This window comes from Camellia sinensis, chromosome 7, assembly GCF_055761805.1.
Source record: "Camellia sinensis isolate YWXY chromosome 7, ASM5576180v1, whole genome shotgun sequence".
Classification (NCBI taxonomy): Eukaryota; Viridiplantae; Streptophyta; class Magnoliopsida; order Ericales; family Theaceae; genus Camellia; species Camellia sinensis.
Window position 1 is genome coordinate 107,661,205 of NC_138967.1, and position 24,293 is coordinate 107,685,497.

General features: G+C 37.0%; 2 protein-coding genes across 2 annotated transcripts; one reads left to right on the forward strand and one right to left on the reverse strand.

Annotated features, from left to right (window-relative positions):
- Positions 1-19,371: 19,371 nt before the first annotated feature.
- LOC145796018 (uncharacterized) lies at positions 19,372-21,539 on the forward strand. The gene is made up of 6 exons (XM_082880989.1): positions 19,372-19,454; positions 19,553-19,856; positions 19,952-20,036; positions 20,125-20,214; positions 20,338-20,589; positions 21,522-21,539. Exons 1-6 carry the CDS (start codon positions 19,373-19,375, stop codon positions 21,537-21,539), a joined length of 831 nt encoding a protein of 276 aa, XP_082737115.1. The 5' UTR covers position 19,372.
- Positions 21,540-21,648: 109 nt separating this feature from the next.
- LOC145796019 (uncharacterized) lies at positions 21,649-24,206 on the reverse strand. The gene is made up of 3 exons (XM_082880990.1): positions 23,798-24,206; positions 22,599-23,224; positions 21,649-21,744 (listed from the first exon to the last, which is right to left on the reverse strand). Exons 1-3 carry the CDS (start codon positions 24,204-24,206, stop codon positions 21,649-21,651), a joined length of 1,131 nt encoding a protein of 376 aa, XP_082737116.1.
- Positions 24,207-24,293: the final 87 nt, after the last annotated feature.

The window sequence follows — 24,293 nt, forward strand, 5'->3', positions numbered from 1 at the left end:
GTTTAAGCCAGAGGTTATGCAATTTTTCAAGGAGTTTTATGACAATGGGAAGTTGGCTTCAGGGTTAAACAACTCTTTTATTACTCTTATACCCAAGGTTGATTGTCCAATTAGTATTTCTGATTACAGGCCAATAAGTCTAATTGGGTCTATATATAAGATTCTAGCCAAAGTGTTGGCTAATAGGTTAAAGAAAGTGGTGCCAAGGGTTACTGGCGAGGCACAATTAGCATTTTTGGGCGGCAGGAATATACTTGACGGGGTTTTAATAGCTAATGAGATTGTTGATTGGTGGGAGGTTAATAGAAAGAAGGGAGTGATTCTCAAGCTTGATTTCCAAAAGGCGTACGATTCAGTTAATTGGGGTTGTCTCTTATCTATGGTGAATCAGTTTGGCTTTGGGGTTAGGTGGAGGGGTTGGATTCGGGAGTGCCTCCAATCTTCCAGATGTTCTGTTCTTGTCAATGGATCTCCAGCAGATGAATTTAAGCCTAGTAAAGGTCTTCGACAAGGTGATCCTTTATCTTCATTCCTGTTTAACATAGTGGCGGAATGGCTTAATATGTTGATGCTTAAGGCCAGGTCTTTGGGTCTACTTTCAAGGGCTATGGTGGGTCATGATGTTACGATATCACATCTTCAGTTCGTGGACGATACGATTATTTTCTGTGAGGTTGAGTTGGAAGTGGTAATGGTAGTTAAAAGGATTTTGAGGTGCTTCGAACTTGTCTCTGGCTTGAAAATTAATTTTCATAAAAGCTTTATATGTGGTATAGGCGTGCCTGAGAACGAGATGGAGGTGTTTTATGATAACCCTACTCCGTATTATGCTAATTAATCTTAATTTTGTAAGTGATTATGTGTTTGATATGATTTTGAGTGCCATTTATATGTGGTTTTGAATTTCTATTTGTTCACCGTAGGAATATCTATTCAACTTACTGTTATAAACTGAAAATTGAAGGCCTTATCGGCCATAGAAACCGAAATTAACTACGCCATTGTGATTGGCGTAATTTTTAGAGCCTATAGTGAAATTTAATTGAAAATTGATTCGGATTAGATTAATTAGATTAAATTGATGGTGTAGTGCTCAAATTATTTAATATTGATAATTATGATTAATGGGACTTACATAAAAAGGGGCACTATACACTCAACTCCTCTCTTTTATTCATTTTGGCTGAAATCACTCTAAGGAAAGAGAGAGAGGGTCGGCTAGAGAGGGAAAGAGAAAGAATTGGGCAATTTTGGCTTAAGGCTTGAGAATTGGAGGTTGAACTCAAAGAATTGGCTAGAATTTGGGTGTTTAAAGCTCCTAGGTGAGTAAATTCATGGATATTAGCTTGTAACTTTGGGAATTCAAAGTTGAATGATGATAAGGAACATAAATTGAATTGATTATGATGAAAATGAGTTAGTTTTGATAAATTAGAACTCAATATACACATTCATGTAGGAAATTGCCATGAATTTGTATGTTTGAGCTTGAAATACATGATCCGTGTTGAATCTTTGATTGAAGTTCATGTTTTTAACCATCTCTTCATTATCTAAGTTGAGAATGAGGGTTATATCTCACATGCATGTACAATTCATAAGAGTATGAGTTTTGAATGCATGAATTTGTTATGTTGGAAATAAGTTTGGTGTAAATTGGGACATGCATGTGATTAATTTGTGAAATTGAGCCTCATAATGTAATAAATTTGGTGTTGGATCATGTGGATACATGTATATGTGAAGTTTGAGCCATAATATGCAAGATATGTTGAGTTGAATGCAAGTTTGAAGCTCAAGAACAATTCTGGATTTTCCAGAATTTGGGATGTCCGCTCGAACGGGGAAAGCCGCTCGAGCGAGAAATACGAGCTCCCAGAAGTTTTGCAGACATGGGTGTCCACTCGAGTGGGGACATTCACGCTCGAGCGGGGAGCCATGTAGTGGGACTTCCAGCTCGAGCGTTCGAGTTCACGATCGAGCGTAATAATGAGGCAACCAGTACTTTTGCCGACTTAATGGGTCCGTTCAAGTGGGAAAGTCCACGCTCGAACGGGGACCCTTGTTTCTGAAATTTTGTAAATGTGTTCTGTGTTCCATTTTCCGTTCCCTTTCACTTTTAAGTACTCTTAGGCATGCATTAAGCATTGTAAATGAGTTAAAAGGATAAGAATGAAGCCCAAAGTTGAATATGTGAATTAAGAACGGATTGAATAGTTTGTGACCCATTGTGTTCATGGAATGTGTAGGGCTGAGCTCCAGGGCAAATCATCTTGCCTATCACTGTGAGTAATATCTTAATAAAGATGTCTGGAGTATGTTATTTGTCCAATTGCTTATTTCCATATAAGTCTTACAAGTTTGTTACATTGAATTGGGGACAAATATTTGTATGAAACGAATGAATGGGCCAGAGGCCGTATGACATAAATGAATGATAGTCTGATACGAATGATAGTCAGAAATATGAATGGTTGGACCAAAGGCCAGTTTGACATGAATGAAAGAATGGTTGGGCCAAAGGCCAGTTTGACATGACTGAAAGAATGGTTGGGCCAAAGGCCAGTTCGACATAAATGAAAGAATGGTTGGGCCAAAGGCCAGTCTGACATGAATGAAAGAATGGATGGGTCAAAGGCCGTTTGACATGAGTGAAAGATAAATGGGCCAAAGGCCAGTTTGACATGAATGGATTGGGCCCGAGACCGTTCGATGTGTTTGGAACCGCAGTCACTTGATCTATATATATATATACTAGATAGAAATATGAATTGGGCCCAAGGCCGTCTCATGTATGTTCTTCTAATGTATCTTCTTTATTTGATATTATTCACTGGGCTTTTGCTCACGCTCATTCATGTGTTTGTAGGTGAGCCAAGAGAGGTTCGAACCCAGCCTCAGTGAAGTTTGTGTGGAACAAGCAAAGTTTTGAAGAGTCAACCCTTACGTCTCACGCATGAGACTCGTCTTCACCCTTTTGCTACCTTGTTATATTTTGTCATGTTGGCGAGGACTTTGGATTGCAATTGTATATAGTTTTGATTGGCTGACCTATACTTGAATGATCTTGTATGTACAGAGCTTTGTGTTAGTACATATTTTGATGTGAGTTATTAACATGTATATGTATGGTTTGTTATGACGTGCCATATAAGCACAGCTCTAAGGACAAAGTTTAAATTTGCTTCCGTTTGGCCCTTTTAGTCTGATGAGTTATTTCTTATTTGGTTTGAGGCCGTAGGTAATCTCGTGATTACTGGCCAATTATGTCCTTAACCCATGGGGGCGGGTTCGGGTCATGACATGTTTGCATCTAGATTTTGTTGTAGGGTTCAGAAATTACCACTGTCCTATCTTGGGTTACCATTAGGGGCAAGCCCTAGGCTTAAGAAGACTTGGAAGCCTATTCTTGATAAATGCAAAGCTAGACTTGCTTCTTGGAAGAGGAAGCTTCTATCTTTTTGGAGGAAGGTTAACACTCATTAAGTCAGTGTTGTCTAGTCTGCCTTCGTATTATTTATCTCTTTTTAAGATTCCCTCTTCTGTGGCTAAGGCATTTGATAGAATCCGAGCAAACTTTCTGTGAGGAGGGGGGGATCTGACATGAAGAGGAAGGTTCATCTTGTTAGTTGGGATGAAGTAACTAAAAGCAAAGACAATGGGGGTCTGGGTATTAGGAGGGTTCAACAGGTGAATGATTGCCTATTGGCTAAATAGTGGTGGCCGTATGGTGCGGAGGATTCATCATTATGGAAACGTGTAATTTGTTGTAGGTATTCTTCAAATGGTGGGAGGTGGTACCCTTTTCTAGAAGTTTTTGGGTCTTATTCAAAAATTTGGGGTGATATTCTCAAGGTTAGTAAATCAAATTCTCATCTTTTCAATATTTTTATGGTTAATTCTCAATTATTTGTGGGTAATGGAAACAGAGTCCACTTTTGGTCTGATAGTTGGGTAGGTAATCTTTTTATTAAGTCTTTGTTTCCTAGGTTATTTAGTTTATCATCAGAGAAGAAGATCACTCTGAGAGTGGTGATGGATAAGAGGGAAGCCCATTCAAATGGCTTTCTCAGGTTTAGAAGAACCTTGCTGAGTTGGGAATCAGATGAGTTGATTAGATTGGAGGCTTTTTTGATCTCTGTTGGGACTGGTTTTTCTGATAGTGCTGACTGTCTACAGTGGATGGCTAATTCTTCTGGGTAGTTTTCGGTCTCTTCCTTGTATTCCTTGTTGATGTCTTTCACTCTTCTTTTGGTTTCTAAGTTACTATGGAACAATATTTACCCCCCAAAAGTGTAGTTTCTTGGATGGTTGGCGTGGAAGGGGAGACTTAAGTCTTTTTCATTTTTGCAAAGAATCGGGGTTTTAGGTCTTGAGGCTTCTGTCCTATGCATATTTTGCAAGAGGGAGGTGGAGTCAGTGTTCCATATCTTGTTGTGGTGTCCTTTTGCTTGGGGTGTGTGGTCTTGTTTACTGCAATGGTGGGGGCTGCATTGGGTTATACCTCGAAATGTGGAGGATCTTCTTGGCTGGTGGAGTAGTTTTAGGTGGGGTAAGTTTGCAAATTTGATTTGGCAGGCTATACCATTGGCTGTATTGTGGTCATTATGGAAGCTCAGGAATGAGGTTGTGTTCCAAAGTAAGCAAGCACATCTGGAGGAAGTGTACGATCTGATCAAATTCAGAATTGCCATTTGGGTAAAGGCTCATTCTAGTGATGGTTTTTACTCTGTGCAAGAAATTGTTAATAACGTTCAGCAGTTCAGAGGTCACTCTTAGCTTCTTGGTAATGGATGCTTGCTGGATGTTTTGATGGCTGATTATTACTGGTTTTGTAGTGTCTAGATACTGGTTCTGCTGTATATTGTTGTCGGTGTTGCTGCTTGATGGGCAATCTATTCGTTGCTATTGCTTGTTGGGTGAATTGGTTGCTGATTGTTGCTGTTATGGTGATTGCTGGGTGCTGCTGTCTGCTGCTACTGTGATGCTAGTTTTGCTAATTATTATTCTGCTGATGCTGGATTGCTGATTTTGCTTTGCTGCTAATTGGTAATCTACTGCTGGTGGGAAGTAATCTGGTATGGCAGGTAATTTTGGCTCATTGATCTTGGGTGATTTGATTAAGGCGTCGATAGCTGCTGCTGGTTTTATTATGGTTGTTGCATATTCTTTGTATTTCGAATTGGGTGTGCAGTTATAGTTGTTGGGTGTACTTAGGCTTGGGGTGTTTTGTTCTTCTTGTTTCTTTGTGTTTTTTGGGTTGTTGTTGATTGGCCTCTCACCAATCTCGGGCTTGTGCTAGCATATGATTGTGCTGTCTCTCCGGTGCCATCCTAGATGGGATTGTAGAGGTTTAGCTATGATGCTTGTTTTGCACAGCCTTGTTTTATTGTTGTATGTTTTCTCTTGTTTTTGGTTCTTCATTAATAAAAATTTTCTTTTGCGAATAAAAAAAAAAACTGTTTGGTTTTGATTTGTTTTTTGAAAATTGATAATTTTTTTAGTGAATTTTTTAATTTTTTAAGTAAATCTTTTACTTTCTAAATGCAAATAACTTAGATGTAATTAAAAAGTAAAATATTTGTGAATTTATATTTAAACAATTCTATAAATATATAAGAATACAAAAATGTACTGAATTGTTATATATTTTTTGTGTGCGATGAATTTTTTGAAGATTTTTTCTATAAATATTATACTTTTTAAGTGTATTTAGGTGAAGTGCATCCAAAAACTAAAACAAATAAATAAATAAATAAATCATAAAATCATAAAATATTAAAAATTTTAACTAAAAACAAAAAAAAAACACAAAAAAATAAAAAAATTAATTTTCTAAAAAGTGCGCTTAATTTTCTAAAACCAAACAAAAGTGATTTTTCTATTTATAATGTACTGGCCAAGTTAGACATGTATTATTTATTATTATTATTTTTTTTATCAGCAAAAGAAACTTTAGTGATGAAAATCAAATGTACAGAATATAGAGATGAACATTAATAAAGGGAGATGAGTGCTTAAGTATCAAAGCAAACTAGACGATTCCAACTAGGTCGAGATCGAAAAGCAAGCCAATCATCTACTAGCATTACACCATGACTGGAGGGAAATCAACCGAACAAACAAGAAAACAAAGGAAATAAAACCACCCCCAACACCCAAAACACCGATCATAATAGTCCATCTACACCTTCCAAATTCGAACCCTCATATCAAACAATCACCTCAAACCAATACTTAATCTCTTCAATTTTGGAAATACCATTAATACTTTCAGTAACTTGTTCTTCCTTTTTTTTTTATTTCTTTGACTAGCATTGTTGGGGTTTGAGACCTTATGAACACCACCACCCTTATGACTCTTAGATAATTCCTCTTTCTTGACCGAATTGCCATTCTCTACTAGAATAGAAGACTTTTCAACAACCTCAATTCCTTCCACTACTTCCTTAGGCTCAACAGAGATAAGTGAACTTGGCCCACTTCGAAGAGAAGACAACTTTGTTTTGCGGGGAGATTAACTCTAATCAAGTTTGTTATGTCCAATCCGCCTGTTTACTATCTATCATTGTTCAAGATTCTTGTTGGGGTCACTAAGGAGATTGAGCAAATACAATCAGCTTTCTTGTGGGGAGGATCCGATCTCAGAAGAAAAGTACATTTGGTCTGTTGGGAGGTAATTGACAAGAATAAGAATCTAAGTGGGATTAGAACATTCAATGAATACCTATTGCTAAAATGGTGGTGGAGGTTTGGAGCTGAGAATCAAACACTTTGGAAAGAAGTGATTTGCGCAAAATATAATGTTGAAGATAGAAAATGGTTCCCAACATTGGAAGGCAGGGGATCGAAGATCTGGATTGATATACTTAATGTAGCTCTGTTGAATCAAGACTTGCATAATTTCTATATTCATAACTCTCAAATTGCTTTGGGGGATGGGAGTAGAGCTCACTTTTTGTTGGACAAGTGGATTGGCAATGTATGTTTAAAGGAGGAATTCCCTAGACTATTCTTTCTATCCATGGATAAGCAAGGGGTGGTAAGGTTGTTTTTTGAGAATAGGGGTGCAACTGATGATTGAAACCTAGAGTTTAGAAGAATCTATTGGCTTGGGAGGAGGAGGAAGTCCATAGATTAGTATGTTTGCTTAGGGGTGCACCAGCTCTTTGCATTAATAAACCAGATGTATTGAAATGGTCAACAGATTCATCTGGACTGTTTAGTGTAGCATCAGTTTATAAGTGGCGCGAATCCCTTCTTGGTCCTGTTCTAGAAATGGTAGGCTCTATGTGGAATAATTTTGCTCCTCCCAAAGTGTAATTTTTTGGGTGGTTGGCATGGCTTGGTAAGGTTAAAACTTCCTATTTTCTTTATAGAATTGGTATACTTAATGAGAGTGTTAATCTTGAATGTGTTTTCTGCCATAATGATGTTGAAATTGTGGAGCATATTCTTCTTGTCTGTCCTTTTGTTTGTAGGCTCTGGTCAAACATTGTAAGATGGTGGGGTTTTAAGTGGGTCATGCTAGGTTCTATCGATGGGCTGCTGTAGTGGTGGTATGGTTGCAGAATGTCAAAATTGGAGAAGAAAATCTGGATGGTCATCCCTTTGGCAACTCTTTGGTCTATCTGGAGGCATAGAAACGAGTGTGTTTTTAATGGAATTCAACTAGACTTTGAAGCTCTATGCGAAATAATGAAAGTGAGAGCAGCTTTGTGGATTAAGGCATCACCATTACATGTGGCAGCTTCTGTAACTGATCTAGTTTACAATTTGCAGCAGGTCAAGTTTTGCCTCAAGAATGGTGGTTGAGTGTGTACCTGGTTTGAGTGTTTATCTGGTTGAGTCTTGTTCTGTTTCTGTAGGTTCTGTTTATGTGCTTATCTGGGCTAAACAATAGATTGAGGTATTGCTGATTTTTTGATTCTTGAATGGTGACAAATTGGCCTTGCTTTTGCTGTGCTGTTCTTCTGCTTATACTAGAGCTTGTTATTGCTGATCTGCCCTACAGCCTATGCTAATCTGTTTTGTGCATCATTGCTGATCTGTTTTGTTCTGCTCTGTCTCTTTCATGCTATCTCTTTGTTGAGTGATCTGTTATCTGTTTCTATGATTATTTGGATTACAAAATGGAGTGAGGCATTGCTGCAAGAGTCTGGTTTTGTTGTTCTGCTGCACTACTCGTCCAGTATTGTATTAGGATTGGGAGTTGATTTTGCAGCAGTTTTTTGTGCTGAGTTGGACAAAGATGCACTTCTTAAGTCTTAGTCTTCTGGTTAATTCTGCTGGAGTGTCTACTTGTCTGTGTTTTTGGGATCATCTGTTGTGTCTATTTGTTGTGTTTAAATGCTGCTGTTGGAGTCTCAATGACTTGGTGTTGTTCTTTGCACTGGTTTGCTGTGTGGGTGATGCAGTGGTTGGTTTTGCTGTTGTTTTTTCATCAGTGCATGTTGTTGATTTTGTAGCAGCATCTGTTCTTGCACTAGGTTGCTGTCTTTGTTGTGCTTGTTCCTTCTTTGGTTGGTTTCTCTCCAACCTCCTGGCCTGAGCTAGCAGATGATTGTGCAGTCTTTTGGTGCCAACCTAGTTAGGATTAGGGAGGTATGTGATGATGCTTTTTTCTTTTGTCTTTCCTCTTTGTTGATGCATACCAAGATGTTATTTTGTTTTGTTATCATCAATAAAGAGTTTTGTTTGTTGATCCAAAAAAAAAAAAAAAAGCTATTGGTTTGCCAACTAATGGTTCAACAAACTATTTTTATTGTTGAATATCTTAGTTATGAAATGTAAAAATTTACGGACCATAATTTTTGTGGCAAAAGTACCATTCACTGACAAAATTTCCATTAGTAACCAGTAGATATGTTTTTCAACCAAACTTTCTCACCAAGAGTGTGCTTCACCAATGAAATATTGATCCTGTATCTCATGAGGTTGGTGGGAGTACTTGGTCGGTTAAGTGGGAGAAAAAAATCGTTCTCAACCACCATTTAGTCGATCTTATTAGTAGATGGCATCATTGTTTGGCTCTCTTCCTTAGGCTGGGTATTCTTCACTTCTTTGTTTTTCTTTTGTTTTAGGTGTACTTTTTGTCTGGTGCCTTTTAGTTTCTGTTGTGTGCGTTGCTCTGTGTTGTCTTGTTTAGGTTTACTTTTTATTGTGGAATTACAATTTATATCATATACTTTGTTAATATCTTTTGAATTTTAAAAGGCTTGACATGTAAGGTACTAAATAAATTTTGGTAAGAAACAAATGATAATCCTAACATTATTGGTTTTGAAGATAAAAAAACTAAGAACCTAGGTTTCAAGATATAACAAAATTTGAAGACAAAAAATAACAAATAAAATAAAATAAATCGTAAAGTGTATTGAACCATTCACTAGTTTCTCCATCTATAAAATGACAAAAACTATGTTGAATGAATAATCAAATAATAAGCTATATATTCTGAAAATCAAAAGAAAATATAATTTCAAACGTGACTTTATTAAATTTGTTAAGTTCAGCTAGCTTAATGAACGATTAAAACATCTCCATCAGACAATTTGCCTGTGTTCGAATTATTTACATGCTTATCTTTAATAGTACTTGATTGATTTTAATAATTCTTCAACAAGTGTTAGACGTGTCCATAGTTTAACTTCAACTTGTAAATTTTTCACAAATTTCAACAAGTGTTAAACGTAATCTCAGTTTAACTTCAACTTGTAAATTTTTCTCAAATTTCAATAAGTGTTAAACATTATCTCGGCTAACTTCAACTTGTAAATTTTTCACAAATTTCAACAAGTGTTAGACGCATCCATAGTTTAACTTCAACTTGTAATTTTTTCACAAATTTCAACAAGTGTTAAACATAATCTCGGTTTAACTTCAACTTGTAAATTTTTCACAAATTTCAACAAGTGTTAAACATTATCTCAGCTAACTTCAACTTGTAAATTTTTCACAAATTTCAACAAGTGTTAGACGTATCTATTTTCCAACTCTCTGCCCCCAAATGTGAACTTAAGTTCCACTTGGGTTCTTATTATGCATGTATTCCAGAAACGTCGGCAAGTATCTTATCAATCATAAATGTAGAAGAATTCTGCTAAAATTTTATTCGTTACTTCGGAAAAAACAAGGAAAATCTAATGATAAAAAAATTTCAGATTACAAGTATTCCAAGGTCTTGGCAATTCTTTGCCCTCATTATCTTCAAGCTAATATGCCCCATTGCTGAGTACCGAGATGATCTTATAGGGTTCCTCCCAATTTGGGCCAAGCTTGCCCTCTCTGGGATCCTTTTTGTTGCCGACGACCTTTCTCAAGACGAGGTTGCCGACTTGAAACTCCCTTGGGTTGACCTTCTTATTATAAGTTCTGGCAAGCTGCTGCTGGTAAATTTCATTGCTGCCATGGAGCAATTCTTTGCCTGTAGCTGATCTCCTCTGACTTCTTCTATCCCATGTTTTGTTAGGAACCGTAGTAGTTGGTGCAATGTTGAGGGAATAGCCCTCATTGCATGCAGCCATGGCCTCCCTAGAATTGCATTATAAGGGGAGGGTGTGTCTATTACGGTGAACTCTGTTTGTATCTTCCTAGTGCCAGCCTGAACCTTCAAGCTCGTTGTTCCCAGTGGCCACATCGGCATTCCATTGAACCCGACCATTGGGCCATTGGATTGCTCCAAATCGTCTGGGTGAAGGCCAAGCTCCTTGTAACACATGACGTACATGATGTCACAAGAGCTGCCTTGGTCGATTAGGATGCGCTTCACTTGGCACTCCCCAACCTGGAGGGATATTACCAAGGCATCATTGTGGGGATGTTGGACCATCTCAAGGTCGTCTTCAGTAAAGGACACTGCTGGTCCTTGGTACACCTCGACCCGATGTCGTTTTTCCCGGCCTGGTACACGTGCTGCAAGTGTTTTACCCTTTAGGTCTCCCTCCATATTTCATTTTTGTTGACCTTCGAGTGAATTACATTAATTACCTGAAGTCCGCCTGCCTGCGGTTGTTGTGCTGGGGGGTGGAGCTGCTGGTGCCTGAGGCAATCTTGCTTGTTCTTCCCTTGTCCTGGCCTCGTCTACAAGGTCCCTTAAATGGCCTTGCCTTACCAGGTCTTCCAGGTGTGCTTTTAGGGCTCTGCAACCCTGAGTCATATGCCCATCTTCGTTATGGTAAGCACAATGCTTACCAAGGCTTCTTCCCATAAATTCTCCTGGCACCCTAGCTGGTGCTCTGAAATAGGGCTGGGATCGGATTTTGTCTAGGACTTTGTGGATTGGGATTCGGAACATAGTTATGACTACCTGTGTAGCCCTCAGTTCAATCTCTTTGTTGGATCCGTTGTTACCTCGGCCTCGCTTTGGCGAGCCGTTACCTTTCTCTTGCTTTGTCTCCTTAGTTCCTGACATGTCTTCTTCGGCTCTGGCATACTTCTCGATTCTGGCCAGGAGCTCTTCCATGCTTTTTGGCAATGTCTTTGCCAAAGACTTTCGTAGTGGACAATCGTCTTTTAGGCCGTTCTTGAAAGATACGACCGCCACCTCTTGGTTGCACTTAGGTATTCGGTTGAACACCTTGTAGTACCTTTTTGTGTAGGCCCTAAGGCCTTCATCCTTACTGATTCTCAGAGCCATCAATGTGTCCACCCTTAATGGTTGTAGCTTGTTTGTCACGAACCTGGCCACAAACATCTCGGCCAGGCCTTCCCAGGTCTTTACACTTCCCTTTGGCAGTTTGTGAAACCAATCTGATGCAATCTCCCCGAAGCATGAGGGGAACACTTTGCAGAGCAACGGCTCATTCCCACTGTACAATGCCATTGAGTTCAGGTATAATCCAACGTGGAAGTTGGGGTCCGACTTACCATCGTATATTTGGAACCTTGGCATACTGAATCTCTTTGAAGCCTCAAATTTATCCAATTCCACCGAGAATGGTGTTCTTGGCTTAATAGGTGAAGTTACCTTGGAATCGGCATTCTGTTGTTTCCTCTTGAGGTAATCTCTCAAGTCTTCCTTGCTCCGCCCAGGAGCTCAACTATCTCCTGACTTCAGTCTTTTCGGCATACTACTCTCAGCTTCGTTGTGGGCCCTTTTCGACCTTTCTCCATGAGTTGTGTCGAAGCACAGATCCTGCCTTTGAACATGTCGATGTTCTCTGGGGTCTGCTTCTTTAGTGCGATGTGTCCTTCGTAACTCTTCGCTCCTCGACTCTCCTCACTCGACCTCCCAGGAAGGCTGGTGAGAATGTTTTTTCCTTCTGGTGTGCTGAGGGGCTATTGGGATTGGTTTCTGCCCTTCCTTCTGGGCATTGGCCGCTGGAATCGGCGTGTCCTGCAGTGGGAATGGTGGCTGCATGACGTTATTTTGCATCATAAAATCGACGACCGATTGCAGGTCTGCCAACTTGTTTGCCATCTCTTTCACCTCTTCATCCCTCCGCAGGCATCTATCTTCCATACCTGGAGGTCGTCCTCATTGTAGTATCTGCTTTGATCTGGTTTCTTTGGCACATCGCCATCCTGGCCGACGTCTTTCTTGCCGTGATTCTGGTTCTGAGTCCCCTCATTGCGACCATCTTCCTCCACGTTTGGGTCAACGTGCTTACCACTCCCAGTAGGGATTTCGTCCCCAACCTTATCCTTCTGTCCGTCACTGGCCATCTATTCTCTTTTCTTTCCCACAGACGACGCCAAATTGTATGAGTGAATTTCTGACCACACTGCCAAACTCAGTATTCAGCTGGAGAGCACTGGCAGAACAGATGGCACTTGACTGACCTGCAACAGAAAGAGAAGATTTTGGCGGTGGTTCGTCCACCCGGGAGCACTCCGACGATCAAGTCAGTATATCTCGCGAAGATAATCAATAGTGCTAATCTCACTGTTCAGAATATAAATTGCGTACCTTAGACCCATCGGGGGTGCCTCTTTTGTATAGTTAATTCAATCCTAGTCCCCATAGAAGCCTAGCTTCAATGGATTTCTACTCAGTGCTTATCTTGGACTCTCCAAGAGATAAAGATAAACTCCCTAAGAGTGTTATCCTTATCCATGCTGAAGTCCTTCCTCATTCTAGGACTCTTGTGCCTTATCCGCTTATCCCGGATTCCGATATCTTCGGAGGTAACCTCGGCCTAGCCGAGATAATCTCGGCGTCATGACCAGGACACGTGGCACCTCGGCTGACACGTCGGCGTCACCTTGGCCACGTGTTGGTACTCAGAAAATATATCCCCACAATTAATAATATCCTGTACTGAATACAGAGACTCCTTTAACTGAGCTTTAACCCTAAAAGCAATTCTCACCTTGATTAATTCACAAAGTTCATTCAAATGGAATAGTTTCCCATGAAAGGCCACATCGTTTCTGATTCTCCATATTAACCATATACAGGACATTGGGATTGCCTTCCAAATTTGATTTTCAAATTTGCTCCATTTATAACCCCTCCACCATTGTAGCAGCCCATTAACATTATCAGGTATCACCCAATGCGCCCCCCACCAATTCATCAGGCACAACCACACCTACCAAATAACAGGGCACCAGAGAAGTACATGATTGACTTTTATAATTCATTAGTTATGACATTTGTGTTAATCAAGACCACTAATGTCATAACTTCTATATGGTATACACCATTTTAACGGTATGCATGAGGTTGTTGCAATGTGATCATAGAAATAGTTTGTAAAATGTTTTTGTTCTTTGGGATTCGAGGTCGGTGCTGTGACAACAAGGTAGCAAGCACCATTCAGTTTGTTTTTGTAAAAGAAGCCTTTCTTCTAGTCAAATTGAATCACTTTGTATTTAAAAACAAAATAAATAAGAAAGAAAGCTAAATGAGTTTAATTGGGGGAAAAAAAGGTTCATAACTAAAAAATTGAATGAGTTTCATTAGTTGAAAAAAAAAAAAAGAATAACTTTGTAGGGAGATTGAGTGGTACAATATTTTTATTTATCTCAATATCACATCTTTGTACAAATAAATTCAAAAGCAAATTAACATTTAAGTAGAAGTACTTAAAACAAATTACACTTTATCCAAATATTTTCAGGAAATTTCAATGGATCCAATAACTTGGATTCTCCATCCCCGCACATGATGAAGCCTCCATGAGAATCTGAGTTGTTATATCAACTGAAATTCTCTGAAATACTTGGATCAAGTGCCATTTATTTTAAGTACTTCTATTTAAATATTAATGCGCTTTTAAAATTTATTTGTATAGAGATGTTATATTGAGATAATTAAAAATATTGTACTACTCAATCTCCATACAAATATAAATTTTTTCAACTAATCAAACTCAGTCAATTTTTTTAAGGATAAATTACAAATACACCTCTGAAATTTGTTTAAAATACGGATTTCCCCATGCGGTTTGAAAAATTACAAATATTTTCTTGTCATAATTTTTTATTTAACAAAATTAACTGAAAAAAAAATTCCAACTACTCTACATAAAAATTAATTATTTGAATTATTAATTGAAATATATTTATAATATCATCAAAAACTATTAATTGACTTGATGATTTGTTATTAAAAAGGGTTATTTGTTGGGGATTTTTTTTAAGGTCCCTAATAATAACAATTTAGAGGATAAAGGACACACAAAAAGATAGTGATGCCTCACGTCCCTGAAACAACTTGGCGCGCGTTTTTAATTATTTTGTGGACCAAAATACCCTTGCCAAAATCAACACAGAACCAAACTCATTCCGACGTCTCAGTTACATTCCAAACATCCAGCATCTTCACGAACAGGAGAACAGCAGAATTAGGGTTTCAACATCATCTGCACCATCGACATTACAGCTTCGTTATCTTCTCCAAAAATCATTCCCATTCCTTCCTCACAAATTTCTCTGACCTAGGTTAAAGCTTCGTTTTCACGGCTCATCATCATCTCAGTCCATCTTCGTCACGTCGCATCTTCATCGCGGGCCATATCAGCTCATCATTCAAGTTTCATCCTAACTCTGGTCAGTTTTTCTACAATACAACTAGATTTTCTCTGGAAACACAGTTAATAGCATTTTATAATAACCTTTCATAAATTAGGGTTTCAATTTCGTAATAAAAAGCTACCTGAATTTGAAAAATTTTATTTCTGTGTATTTTGAACTTATTCTTCAACATATTTGTGTGATTTTATCTGTAAATTTCTCTGGCATTTGAATTTCTCTGATTTTTGATTAATGTAATTTTCTTCTTTCAATTTTCTCTGGCATGTTTATTTTCACAACAATTTTTTGTGTTTTTATCTTATTCTTGAACATGTTTCTGTAATTCTGTCTATAAATTTTCTTGCTCCGTAAATTTCTCTGTAATATGTATTTTTAATTGCAATGTCTATCTTAATCTAGAATGTCTATTGCTTTCTTGCCTCTGTCTTAAGTTTCTCTGGTATTTATAATTTTCTCTGACCACATCACATCACTTTCCTCCCTTGTGTCTTTGTCATTTTAAATTTTCTCTGGAATTTTAATATTGTGGACTGGAATGAATGTTTCTTCTTGGAATTTTTTCTGCCATATGTACTTTGAGAAAAAGTTATTTCTCTAAATTTTGATCTTATTCTTGAATATGTTTCTGTCATTTTGTCTCTGAATTTCTCTGCTTTGTAAATTTCTCTGGAATATGTATCCTTCTCTGCAATGTCAATTACACTCTTGCCTCTGTCTTAAGTTTCTCTGGTATTTATAATTTTCTCTGACCACATCATATCACTTTCCTCCCTTGTGTCTTTGTCATTTTAAATTTTCTCTGGAATTTTAATATTGTGGACTGGAATGAATGTTTCTTCTTGGAATTTTCTCTGCCATATGTACTTTGAGAAAAAGTTATTTCTCTGAATTTTAATCTTATTCTTGAATATGTTTCTGTCATTTTGCCTCTGAATTTCTCTGCTTTGTAAATTTCTCTGGAATATGTATCCTTCTCTGCAATGTCAATTACACTCTTGCCCCTGTCTAAGTTTCTCTGGTATTTATAATTTTCTCTGACCACATCGCACCACTTTCCTCCATTGAGTGTCTCTATCATGGTTAATTTTCTCTGCTTGTGTATGTAAATTTTTCTTGCATTTTAATATTATGAATTGAAATTTTCTCTGGAATGGAAATTTCCTCAAGAATGTGTAATTTTCTCCAGAATGTGTATTTTTCTCTGGTATGTTTATTTTGTTCAATTCTTGATTTCAATATGGTGTACTTCTCAGTGCCATGTTTACATTACTTTGTTTATTTTATCTTTGCTAATTGTGGAATGCAAATTTTCTTTCACTTACCATGTTTACTTTTTTCTATCATTCATTTTCTCTGGTATGTTTACTTCTATCTGTAATTTAAACAATTATTGAAAATTTCTCTCCCATGTTTATGATGCTGTGTTGATTTTCTCTGACATGTCAAATTTTTTGTAATTTTCCCTTATCTATAATTTTCTCTGGCATCTCCAATTTTCTCCCTTATCTGTAATTTTCTCTGACATTTCTATTTTTCTCTGGGATTTAATGTTGACATCTCTATGCTTTAATCATTGTCTAGAAATGGCAAAACGTAAAGGCAGCGAAACACCGGAAACACCAAGCAAAAAACAGAAACTGTCTCAGTCTTCTTATGGACTAGGATAAAAAACCAGCAGCAAAACACTAGAAACACCAAGGAAGCAAGAACAACTCTCTCAGTCCTCTTATCATCTAAGATCAAAAACCAGCACTAAAACACCACAAACTCCTTCCCAAAACACACAAGTCCAAGTTGATGAAGCAACTAGCATCCAGATGAGTACCCCAACTTCAAAAGACTCAAGCTCAAGGGGGAAAAAACCTGTTAAACTCCACAGAAAGAGAGCTCACTACAGCATTCAATTCCGATCCAACCTCTCATCTATCGTCTCCTTCTTTCAAACACTTAAATTCAGTTCAAAACATCTTCTAGAGCTTCAATAGACCCCATTCTGGTATTTGATCCAAGCTCTAACCACTGGAAGGATGGATCCAAAGAAATCTAGGAAATCTGATGATGATGTAGTTGCCATAATCCAATGTTACAATGAAAAAACAAAAGCATTCACAGTTGGGAAGAAGAACCTGACCTTTACAACAAATGACATGACCTTGATTTTTGGTTTGGAAGGAGGTAAAGGAGCCATGTCATTAAGATACTCTAAAAAGCCAAAATCTGCATTCCTCAGGAGAAGATTCCAAAAGGACACAAGGCTCACTGGTCCTGTTCTTAAAAATGCCTTGGTCAAAGCAATGAAAGGCAAGCAACCAACAGACTTCAAAGATGTAGCAATCATTGTTACATTGTACTTGTGTCTCACCCTATTTTTTGCAACAAGTGGGAATTCAATAGGTTGGGTTTTTATAAAGTATGTGGAACCTCTTGAATCAATGAAACAGTATGATTGGCCGGAAGCAATCACATCAACATTGATTGATTCTATCATGGCATTGCATAGAACTCCAGAAAAAGTTACGGGGTGTGTCATTGCATTGCTGGTAAGTATAATATCCATTCAAATTTGCAATTATCATACTTACAAATTTGTGCGTTTACAAAATTTTATTTACTTTCATTTTCATCACAGTATTGGCTATGTGAACATGCAACTATCATTGACTCAGAAGACAGTAATACAACAGACTTCCCAAGATGTGCCAAGTGGAACCTTCAAACCTTGATGAAACAGCTGCAGAAGACACCAGTCCACTCTCTTGCACCTCGACAGGTTAGATTCCTATTGCTACCGAAATCTCAGTGAAATTTCAAAATTTCTTTGACCACTGCTTTGTTTCCCTCCTTGTGCATTGATTGATTAAGATTAATTTTCTCTGAAATATCAATTTCTGTTTTCTTCTTTGTTAACCACTGGTCTATTTCTGCCATTGTAATCAATTTTCTCTGCCATCCAAATTTCGCTGACCACAATTGTAACACATTAACTTATATGCCCTGATTCATTTTCTCTAATATCTTAATTATGTTCTTTGTTACATAATTTTCTCTGGCCCATCAAATTTTATCTCCTTGTGTGTAATTTTCTCTGCCCATAACTTGTGTGCCTTGCATCTTTGATAAACACTGTTTATTTCTACCCTTCTAATGAATTTTCACTGGAATTCAAATTTCTCTGACACAAATATAGTAAAACATTAACTTATAAACACTGTTTATTTCACTGTTTCATAATTTTCTCTGCCCCATAAAATTAACTCCATGTCTCTAATTTTCTCTGGCCCAATACAATTTTCTCTGAAGTTTGTTTCCAATTAGTATCATTTAGATGAATTTTATTTTCCTTATTTGAATTTTTTCTCTCAGTGAATTTTGTAACATTTCTCTAATAAAAGAGTCTCCTGTTACAGATTGATAACAAGCAGCTAGTCAAAAACCCATCTGAGGAGTTCTGTCTTGGCAAAAAGACGAAGAAAGAATTAAAAAAGGCGAATGTCATATTCAAGGAGACATTACAAGATCCATCTGAAGATGGAGGGAATGAACAAAAAGAAGGCAACACAGAAGAATACGAAGCCAGCAATGGACAAGAACATCAAGCAAGCAGCACAGAAGAAGAAACCACCAAAGAAAGTGAAGAAATAGAACCAGAAGACAAAGAACAAAATGAACAGAAAGAAGAAGACAGTGAACAAGAAGATGAAGATGAAGATGAACAAGAAGAAGAGAACAAGGATGAAAGTGATGAAAAGAAAATAATGAGCAGATGAACCAACAACATGATGGCATTTGTGGCTCAACAATGCATCAGCCTGAAGAATTTGAGGAATCAAAGGATGCCCAAATTGCTGATCTACGTCAAAGACTGAAGGCACTGTCTCAATCTAAAAAAGAAGAAGACAAAAATTGGATGGAATTACTTGCTGAAAAGGATATTTCAATAAGAATCCTGACATTACATAACTCAGAACTTCAAGAAAAAGAAAGCACAATCCGAATGAAACTAAGGATGTTGGAGGTTGAAAAAGCAGACGATGCAAAAACAATTTAACAGTTGAGGTGTTCAAATTCGGAGCTTGAAACTGAAAATGCCAAATTGCATGAACAAGTTCAAGAACTATCTGTCCAACTAGCAACACAACCATACCGAACACCAACACAACTTCAACCACAAGATCAGTGAAAATCTTGAGCCACAAAAAGTTATGTCCTTGTGCCATCATAACTCAGAGAAATTTCTATTTATTATAATTTTCTCTGTCATTGGTAATTTTCTCTGGAAGTTATATCTCTCTCAACACATTAGTTATATTTCTACAGCTCATTTCATTTCTCTGTATATTTTCTTATTCCATTTTTGGGGCTTGTTTGATTTTCACTGTGTATAGTTGGAATGCAACTGGAACAACAACCAACAACCCAACAAGAGCAAATCCCACACAAACAACAACCGAAACAAAAGAAGAAACTCTATGGTAACTGCAAAATATTGAATTAAATAAATTTACATATTGAAATATCATCTGTTGCTTCAAAGAAATTTCACTTTTCCTAATATTTTCACTGTCTACAGTCAAAAAAGATCCAACCTCAATGATAAAAAATTTAAAGGCAAAAGAAAGGAAGGAAAAGCAGCATGATCCAGAATTCCAATATCCGAAAGTTGCGAAAGTGACTAGAGCTTCAAAACAAGCTGCAAAACAAGTTGAGCAAAGCACGAAGGACAAAGAAGTGCTTGATGCTGATGCATACGTCTTGCCTCAACCTATAAACATCACAAAATCTTGGGTCTTTCAACAAACTCTTCCCATTTCAAGATTGATAAAAGATCATATAAAAGACATCTTGCAGCACATATCAAATGTGTCTGGGCTTGAGTAAGTACAACAAACAAAATAGAACATAACAAACAACAAATTACAAACTTATGTTGCATTAACAACAATTCAATCCCTTCTTTGTCATCTTGTAGAGCTTTAATTTGGACAAGTGAGTTGAATATCATTACCTTTGAAGACATTGGAAACCTCATAAAGCAAAAAGAAATTGCCAACAATGTAAGTCTTTCCCTTTCATCAACATTTCTCTGCAATGTTCCATCAGCCTTTATAAAACAATATTACAATTATAAATCATATTTTTCAGGTCATTGATGGCTATGGAGAGATCCTTTTGGCTGACCAAATCAGAGAGAAACAACAACCAACCTCATTTTTTTTCACATCCATGTGCTTAGTATGTTACTACTATTTTATTTGATTTTCTCTGGAATTTACTTTCTACTTTCTCTTCTTAATATACTTCTTGAAGTCAGTTGTGTCACTAACAAAACCATTTTTTGATTTTCTCTGAGCACAGAATTTCATCAACATGACAGAAAATCAAAGTTTTCGAGTGTCCTTATTTGACAAGCATATTGAAACAGCATGGAGGAACTATAGGTTCCTCCATTTCCCAATAAATACTGGAGGTAATGAGAAGTCCACACATGGAAATCACTGGACCTTGCTTGTCCTGGACAAACAAGACAATTTATGGAGGTTCTACAGCTCACTGAGGCCAAGGAGGGATGATGCAGAAGACAAATATGTCAAAGATGCAAAACAATTGGTAACGAGTGCAAATTTCTCTGATCCATCATCATCTTTATGTGATGATAATTTTCATAGAATCCCATTGACTTGTCCGTAAATTTCTCTGTTATATAAAAATTATTTTTTTGCAGCAAGATTACGTGGAGAATTTTTTGAAAGCTTGTCTTGAAAGGGATGCTCAATCACAACCCTCTTTCAAATTAATTAACTCACAAAACACAAGTTATGACTTTGAGTATGTCAATAATGCTCCACAACAAGAAAGCGATTCATAAGTTTCATACATCTATAAATAAGATAATTTCAGTTGCATGTTTCTTAAAACTAACCATACCTATAATTTGTATGCAGTCTGGATTGTGGCCTCTTTGTCTGCTATATAATGAAACAATATAGCAAGCATGAACCTATCAAATCCAAATTGTCCACACAAGAGATAAGGTTGATGAGGGCAGAACTCATAGAGAGATTTGTGACCGAAGTTGGCCGGTCATGGACTGAACCAATTGAAATACCCCCAGAAGAACCACAAATGTAATAGTGAAACTAGTGAAAGGAAGACAATGTACATATCCACACAGAGAAAATTGTCTCACATATATGTATATATCCTTTCTTGTTGATACATTGAAGGAATGATGATCCTTGACGTATATGTATATATCCTTTCTTGACTAATCTAAATTTCATTTTTTTTTTATTTCGACTAATGTAAATTTCAACAATTGTCTGCCGGAGAAAATTGTCTGCAGAAATTTCTCTGGTATAAACTACCAGAAATTCACAGAGAAATTTAACTTGTATCGTCCCAAGGGGATGCCTATATGATCATGTAATCTGTAAAACTTTGTGTTGGTACAAAACAATCATCAAACTCAACAAAACACAAAGCACACAGTAATTTTATCTGCCACTGGAAAATTTCATTGCATGAATTTCAAATTTCAGAACACAATGCCCATATAGTTTTCTCTGATGGTGAAAAATTTCTCTGGATGAAAATTTCTCTGGCTTTGACACAAATTTCTGAGTTCAAGTGAGTCCAGAGAAATTCTTCCCTGGTCCAGAGAAATTCTCAACTCAGAGAAATTCCAAAAGAGCTTGATTTTGTTTCTTGGTTGTAGAATAATTTTTTGAATGCTTTGTCTGCTGTGCACATTTCTTGAAATGACTGATATGAAGCTACCAGAAATTTACAGATAAATTTAACTCATATCTCACCAAAGAAGGTGCCTATATGATCATTCAATCTCTAATGCACTGTGTTAGTACAAAACAATTATCAAATTGAAAAAACACAATCCACACAGTACTTTAGTCTGCCATTGTCAAATTTATGTGGATGAATATGAAGCTTCAAAACACAACACACAGAATTTTCTCTGCCATAGGAAAATTTCTCTGGATGAATTTGACAGGTACTACAAACCCACTGCCTATAGTATATATCAACAAACACACTTTAACTGATATTGAAAAATTTCTCTGGATGAATTTGATTGATATTATTATATACACTGTCCAAAAAATAAATTTCACAAAACAAAATACACAAAGTAATCATCAAATGTATTATTCCATCAATAAAATGTATAATCCTCAACTATTTAACAAAGGTTCCTTGCATGTCCTCTTATTATGGTGACCAATACTCTCACAACGACTACACTTAATCACCCTTTTAAACTCTCCAGTAGAAGCAATTCTGTTCTTCTTCGGCCTCCCAGCAGGTCTCTTGCTCAATGGAGGTAAAATCATAGCATCTTCAATGCTACACACAGGTTTTTCAACAGTTGAAACTGGGCCAATCGAAAAGGAGTATGCTTGACGATACATATCAGCATGAAAAAATGGTTCAACAAATGAATTCAAATTCTTTCCACTCCTAAAAATTGCAACAACAGCATGTTGACATGGATACCCATTTATTTCCCATTTTCGACATGAACAAGTTCTCAACCCAAGATCAACCATAACCGAAGGAAAAAAATGCGCTTCAAAGACATTATCAGATGATAAACTCACATTCCATGTCCTCCCGTCCAAAAAAGACTTCTCCAGCACACTATCCATACGAGGACACAAAATTTTATTCCATTTACTAGAGAGCAGCCTCCTATCAGACCTCATATTCATGATTTGCAACCGTATCATGTCCACCAAATTTGTTATTGGCAAGTGCCGAGCTTCTCGTATCCATGAATTGAATGACTCAGCAACATTTGAATACATCTCACCATAACGTTTCCCTGCAAAATATGCATCACTCCAATTTTCATATGGTAAACTTCTCAAGAAAACACTCACAATGTCTCCTCCCTCACTTTTTAACTCATTTAACTTGAAATGAAATGATGCGTTTGTTGGAGCATATGCACATTCTGAAAACTTGGACACAATCGTCTCCCTAACCAAATTTGTGTTTCCACATGACAACTTATCCCTCAAATTTCTCTTTAGATGTTCCAGACAAAATCCATGAAAGTAGTTAGGGAAAAACATAGCAATTCCCTCCACAATTCCACAATGTCGATCTGATATGAAACTTATCACCCTTTCTGATCCTAATACTCCATATAAATGTTCAAGAAACCAACACCAATTGTCTTTATTCTCAGCATCAACAACAGCAAAAGCTACAGGAAAAAAACCTACAAAACAAATAGGAACAAGCATATTAGGTACACACATGCAGAGAAAAATAGAACAATAAACAACCAGAGAAGTTTGACACTGCCAACATCCAGAGAAAATTCACACATTTGCAACATCCAGAGAAAATTGAATAAGTGACCAGCTACAGAGAAAATTCACACAATCATAATATACAGAGAAAATTCACTTAGTGACCACCTACAAAACAACAGAGAAAAATAAAACAATAAAACAACCAGAGAAGTTTGACACTGCCAACATCCAGAGAAAATTCACACATTGGCAACATCCAGAGAAAATTGACTTAGTGACCAGCTACAGAGAAAATTCACACAATCATAATATACAGAGAAAATTCACTTAGTGACCACCTACAGATACAATTCACACAATGACAACATCCGTAGAAAATTCATACACTGACAAAAATCCATTGAAAATTCTCACAGTGGCCACAACAATAGAAAATCCACACAGTGGCCAAAACCAGAGAAAATTCACATTCACTCAATTCCTACATGTATAGAAAATTCACATACTTAGATAAAAATAGATATATTTACAATTACCTTCATTCCCATCTTTCCCCGTTGCAGCAAGCATAACTCCTTTGTATCGTCCTTTCAAAAATGTTCCATCAAGAAAAAGCAATGACCGACAATATTTGAAACCAGCAATGCATGCATGAAAAGCCACAAACACTCTTTTGAAACGCTTGTTATCTTCAAAATCTAACTCAAAACGACTCCCTGGATTGTTCTTCAATGCCTCATCAAAATACCACCGTAATTGATCAAATGACAAACAAGAATCCCCATATGTACTACATTTTGCTTTCTCAACACTCAACCAACCACAGTTATAACTAATTGAGACCCCATACTTGTCTTTCGTTTCTTTCACAACATCCACTGGACGAGTTAAAGGTTTTGCACTTACCTCTTCAAGTATCAGCCTAGAAACCAAGCTGGAAGTCATCCTCGAATGTTTACTCGTACGAACCGCCACACCACACGTATGTTCATTGTTCAAAGTCCTTATGTAGAAGAACCCATTTGTTTTTTC